This window comes from Hipposideros armiger, unplaced genomic scaffold, assembly GCF_001890085.2.
Source record: "Hipposideros armiger isolate ML-2016 unplaced genomic scaffold, ASM189008v1 scaffold_6, whole genome shotgun sequence".
NCBI classification, from domain to species: Eukaryota; Metazoa; Chordata; class Mammalia; order Chiroptera; family Hipposideridae; genus Hipposideros; species Hipposideros armiger.
Window position 1 is genome coordinate 8,542,652 of NW_017731356.1, and position 6,024 is coordinate 8,548,675.

The following is a 6,024-nucleotide window of genomic DNA, read 5'->3' on the forward strand; positions in this document are numbered from 1 at the left end:
AACAGGTTGGCAGGAAGTGGATCTGCAGACCTGGGGGGCACGAATGAGTGTCCTCTGGCAGGCCTCGGGTGGGCCACCAGAGCGGCCAGAAAGTAACAGCCGGGTGATGACAGTGGCCGTTTCAAGGCCTGACTTCAACTCCTTACACCCACAATCACCCCAGAATAGGCTGCCGTCGGTCGGGTGGGCGGTGCCTGCGCTCGGCCTCGGGACGCCCGGAGCACAGCCTGGGTTTCGGTTTCGGACGGGTGCCGCCTCGCCTCGGTCACGTCAGGCTGCGGTTCCCGTGGCAACGCCAATCCTCGGCCGACCCGGGCGGCGGAAGCAGCGACACTGGCCGGCCCCGCACTGGGAGCCGGGCGAAGCCGGGTGAAGCCCGGCGGCGGGTTGGACTGTGCGCCCGGCCATGCGGCGCCCACTCTGGCTCCTGCTGCCCCTGCTGCTCTTGGCGCTCGCGGGCGCGCTGGGTCATCGCGGCCCCGCCGGGCCGAGGGAGGCGGCCGAGGAGGCAGGCGCTGGTCGGGCCTGGCGGGCGATCCAGGGTCTGCAGGAGCGGCTGAGGGCGGCCGGCGGCGTCTCCAAACGGTACTGGGTGCTTTTCAGCTGCCGCTTGTGGCCCGAGACCTGTGACCAGGACGAGGAGGACCCCCCGCGGCCCCCGGGTAAGACCCGGCCGCCTGGCGATGGGGGGAGCGGCGGGATGTGGCGCAGCTTTCAGCTCGCTCCTGCTCTGCGCCATCGTTCTCCGGGCCACCCAGCAGGCGCCTTAGCTGCCAGCTTTACTGTGCTGCCCAGCCCCTTGGGGACCAGGAAGCCCCATCACTGCCCCCCCCACCCTGGCGCAGCCCCCTTATGCAGACGATAGGCCTACTGCCCTCCCCCATGCACCCCGATCTTGACTCCTCCGGACAGCTCATGCCTTCTTGATGGCTTTAAGGAAAAGTGCCGGGTCGGACACCCCGAGTCCGTTTTCCTATGCTGCTTATGGAGGCAGAGCTTGGGCTGGGAGTCCTAGACCTGAGCTCTGGGTCCTGCTCTGTCACTTACAAGTTGTGTGGCAGTCTTGTCAATCCCATCACTGTCATGGACCAGATGATCTCTAAGGCTCCTTGCAGTCTGTCAGTAATTCTAGGTCCAGTAATAGTACTATAATGGTACCCCTGTAATGGTGCTCTAAATATCTTTCGCTTAGATCAAAAGATTTCTAATTTCCAGTGGATGGTTTTTGTTTCGTTTTTGCCAATGCTGGGTATAGTCGAATGGACATTTGACAAAACAATTTAGAAGCCTTTGCGGTTGGCTGTGATCAGATGATTTTGGAAACCAGAGCAAGTAAGAATGATAATCACCAGCTACTGACTGTCTCGCTAGGAGACTGCAAACTCGCAGGCAAGGCCTGGGCTTCTTACACCTCAGGTGCAGGGCTGAAGGCATGTTTTGTTGGGTAAGTTGAGCCTTTGCTGGAGCTGCATCTATGGGGAAGCCATGTGCTTCCTCAAAGCTGGTGGTGCCACAGGTGCCCATTCCCTGGCAAGGTGCAAGGAAGGCCCAGGGAGGAGCAGTGAGTGGCTTGGGAGGGAGGAGACAGGACAGGAAGAAGAACGCGGGGAGGCAGTACCAGGCTCCCCCGTGGCCTCAGCTCTGTCTCACAGCTCCCCCTCTTCCAGGCTGGAGCCTCCCACTGTTGGGCAAGCAGTACCTGGATATCCTGACCACGTGGTACTGCAGCTTCGGGAACTGCTGCGATGGCGGGGACTGCAGGATCTCCAACAACTTCCCAGGTTGGACCTTGCGTGGCCCTAAGGGAATGGGGATCTGTAGGGAGGGGAGGCGATTCAGGGGAACAGCGAGGGTGCAAGGGACCTTTTATCGTCCTGCCCACAACTGGCAGCACACCCTCCTCCCTGCCCCCACCATGGCTCCCAGTGGCCCACGGCTCCAACCCCAGCAACCTCATGGCTGAGAGGAAGTAAGGCCTATGGAGAAGGCTTGGTGCACTCTAGCTGCTCCCAACTGGCATTTGTTGAATTTAAATAAATAAAACGAGGGTGTCTCCATAAAACGGGAAATGTGTCTCCTGAGACGTCTAGGTGGGAGCAATGTCATGGGCATGGGTGGTGGGGCGCCTCCAGACAGGACTCTGCCAACCATTGTGGAGGGTCTTCAGGACCTTCAGAAAAGGTGATCCTATTCTCTCCTTAAGTTTAATCTTGATTTCTCAAACTCTTTAGAAAATAGCTCTTGGATCCCTTCTGCTGCCAGGGCTGCCCAGTGGCTTGTTCTGAAGCCAAATAGGATGGATAAGTGACCCCACCACAGAGATGTTCAGACGTGCTCACTCTCAGGCGTTGCCGCCCCTGGTGGGGACTGCCCCTGTGTGCGCCTCTCACTGTGGCCTCCTCTTTGCCGCCCTTAGGCCTGGAGTCGGACCTGAATGTGCGGCTGCACGGCCAGCATCTGGCCCAGGAGCTGGTCCTGACCACAGTGAGGGGCTATTTAGAGTTGCCCCGGCCAGACAAGGCCCTGGCCCTGTCGTTCCACGGCTGGTCTGGCACAGGCAAGAACTTCGTGGCGCGGATGCTGGCGGAAAACCTGTACCGGGACGGGCTGCGGAGCGACTGCGTCCAGGTGTTCATCACCATGCTCCACTTCCCTCACCCCAAGTCTGTGGACCTGTACAAGGTGAGGCCGGGCAGGGGCTGGAAGGAGGCGCAGACAGCCCGAGGAGCAGCCCTCTGTGCTGGGAGGGAAGCCCTGAAGCCAGCCCTTCCTTTCAGACCCTGGAGAAGCCTGGGGGTCGGGCTGGGGACAAGGAGCCGTTTGGACAGAACCTGTAACCCACACAGATGAGGCCCTGACATGTGGAGGAAGGACACCTGTCCCGAGCTCTGTCTCCTTACCAGCCATACGTGAGGCCAGACCCTGAGCTGCCACAGAATCCATGTGTTCATTTTTCTGCTGTAGAAGTGGTGGAAATGTCACAGGAAATGTGGGACAGAGGAAGGCAAAACCTTGATCACATTCTCCCCACACAGACACATCCGGTTAGCATTCTGTTTACTTCCCTCAAGCCTTTCCCCTGTGGTGTTTTATGTCCCTGGAATTGTACTGGACAGAAAGTTGCATGGCCTGCTTTTTTTTTTTTTTTTTTTAAGGGGCATGTCATATCATGTGATTTTCCACGACTTCCCCAAATCGCTCATTATAGGCCACCAAGTAGAGGAACAAAAATTGTCTGCTGCTCTGCTATTTTGGGGTTCTTCCATTGAGACATGTATAAATAGTATTTAAAGTCAGCCGGACAATGATCAGAGCCCCAGTGTAGCATGACGAAGATGACTGCGTGTCTTTGGCTTTCAGTTCTGATATTTGGAGTGCGATAACCTGGGAAGATTATGTAAGCCTCTGAGGACAGAGACTGCATGAGTCACCTGGCAGTTTCAGTGTGGCCTGGGAGGGCAGGGGCAGAGTAACTAAGGGCAGGCGCCTGGTCAGCCGGGCCTTCCCAGAAAGGACTAGCTGACTTGGACTGTGGCAAAGCTGCTGTTGATCTCAGCTTCCGCACTGAGAGCTGACATGTATACGCACTCTCACAGCCCACATGTCCTCTGTCGCATGCACTCAGGTGACAGGGCTGAAGCCAGAATCAGAGGCTAGGGGTGGACAGTGAGTGTGAGCTCTGCCAAAACCCCCACCCTGGGCCAGGAGCTGGCCTGTGAACCCTGCAAAGTAGCATCTTTTCTACTGAGGGCTACCTGGCCTGGATGGGGAACCCCAGTTCTGAATTGGCTGGGCCCCAGACAGGTCCTCCCCAAGCTTCCCTGCTGAGTTCTCAGCCCATCCTGGGTGCCAGCAGGTGCTCTGCACCTGGGAGTTCAAGACGGGACTACCACCTCTGGGCACTTGAGCCTCTCTACCTGTCACCCTATATTAGAGTCTGACTCCCACCCTCTGGGAGGGTGAGTTGGCTGTTCTGGGACCTCATCCTGGCCGGGAGAGAGCAGCGCTGCAGCCTGTTCCCAAGGGCAGGCAGGCCCTTCCCCTCCCAAGTCGGCTTTCCACCTCGGGTGCAGGAGAGTCACCTGGGAAGCTTGTTGGAGGGCTGCCCTAGCCCCGCCCCCAGCGGTTAGTCCCGGTAGAACCCCTCCCCAGCCCCCGGCAATCCGGCAATCCGCTGCAGACACCCAGGGGAAATGGGTCTCTCCGGGGTTGGAGGGTGGGCGTGTGCCTGCCAGGGCTCCCCAGCAGCTCCTGTATCTGCAGGAGCGGCTGACAGACCAGGTGAGGAAGATGCAAGCGCACTGCCATCAGACCCTGATCATTTTTGATGAGGCCGAGAAGCTGCACCCGGAACTGCTGGAGGCCTTGGGGCCACACCTGGAACGCCAGGCCCCCGACAACCACAGGGCTGAGTCCCGGAGGACCATCTTTCTTTTTCTCAGGTAAGGTCTGAGGGACGACAGGCGGACTGGGCCAGGGCGGGGTGAACCCTCTGTCCAGGGGCTGCGTTTGCCATCTTGGGGGCTGCTATCTGGCACGTAAACTGGCGATGGAGGGCTTCCACGCTCTCCGAGGCTGCAGACGCCTTTTCCTCCAGGGAAAGCCACACAACTGCAGTAGAGAAAACAAAAGGCTGGCTGCTTGGGGTAGCAGGGGTGGGAGCCTTAGGTCTCCCCGCTCCTGACCTCGTTCTACCCCCAAGGCCCTGCGGGGGCGACCTGGGGAGAGCAGGTGCCCCTCATCTAGCCTCCCCCGTGATTCCCAGGATGGTGATGCTCCCCTCTGACACTCCAGGTGAGGCACTGCTCACACACTGGGAGTCCCCTCTTAGAAGGGCATTAAGGTTGTTGGCTTTGGTTGTTTTTTTTTACATTGAGGTATAATCGACTTTTAACAGTATATTAGTTTCAGGTGGACGTGATTGAATATTTGTATATACAGGCACACCTCGTTTTGGCGTGCACTTCACAGGTGTTGTGTTTGTTTGTTTTTTTACAAATTGAGGGCAAGACCCTCCACTAACAAAAGGATTCTGACTCGCTTTATGGTGATACTTGCTGTATTACAGTGGTCTGGAACCAAAACCACAGTATCTTCGGGTGTGTCTGTATCGTGAAATGGTCACCACAATAAGTCCAGTTAACATCCGTCATCAGACATAGTTACAAAACTTTTTTCTTGTCATGAGAACTTTTAAGATCTACTCTCATAGCAACTTTCAAATCTGCAATTTAATATTAGTAACTAGTCACCATACTGTACGTTACATCCCCAGGACTTATTTTGTAGCTTGAAGTTTGTACTCTTTGGACCTCCTTCACCCATTGCCTCTGGCAATTACCAATCTGTTCTCTGTATCTATGAGCTTGGGGATTTTTTTTGTTTAGATTCCACATATAAGTGAGATTATATGTTTGTCTTTCTCTGTCTGACTTATTTCACTTAGCATAATGTCCTCAAGGTCCGTCTATGTTGTCGCAAAGGGCAAGATTTCGTTGTTTTTTTATGGTTGGATAGTGTTCCATTGTGTATAGACCACATTTTCTTTATGCATTCATCCATGGATGGACATCAGGTTGCTTCCATGTCTTGACTATCGTGAACAATGTCGCAGTGAACATGGGGGTGCAGATGTCTTTTCAACTTAGTATTTTCATTTTCTTTGGATAAATACCTAGAAGTGGAATTGCTGGATCATATGCTCTATTTTTAATTGTTTGAGGAACCTCCGTACTGTTTTCCATAGTGGCTGCACCAGTCCACATTCCCACCAGCAGTGCAGGAGGGTTCCCTTTTCTCCACATCCTCGCCAGGATGCCAGGATTTATCGCTGGGCTTTTTGATAATAGCCGTTCTAACAGGTGTGAGGTGATAATGTGGTTGTGATTTGCATTTTCTTGATGATCAGTGATGTTGAGCACCTTTTCCTGTGCCTGTTGGCCATCTGTATGTCCTCTTTGGAAAACTGTCTATTCAGGTCCTCTGCTCCTTTTTTAATCAGATTGTTTGGGTTTTTTTGCTATC

At 55.2% G+C, this 6,024-nt stretch overlaps 1 protein-coding gene across 1 annotated transcript in view; it reads left to right on the forward strand.

Moving 5' to 3' along the window:
* The window catches only part of TOR3A (torsin family 3 member A), a 14,183-nt gene continuing 8,159 nt past the window's right edge, over nt 1–6,024 (forward strand). Inside the window, exons 1-4 of the mRNA XM_019646675.1 lie at nt 1–662; nt 1,668–1,781; nt 2,417–2,682; nt 4,264–4,442. Of these exons, the coding sequence (XP_019502220.1) occupies nt 407–662; nt 1,668–1,781; nt 2,417–2,682; nt 4,264–4,442 (815 nt within the window). The 5' untranslated portion in view covers nt 1–406. The remainder of the gene's footprint in view (nt 663–1,667; nt 1,782–2,416; nt 2,683–4,263; nt 4,443–6,024) is intronic.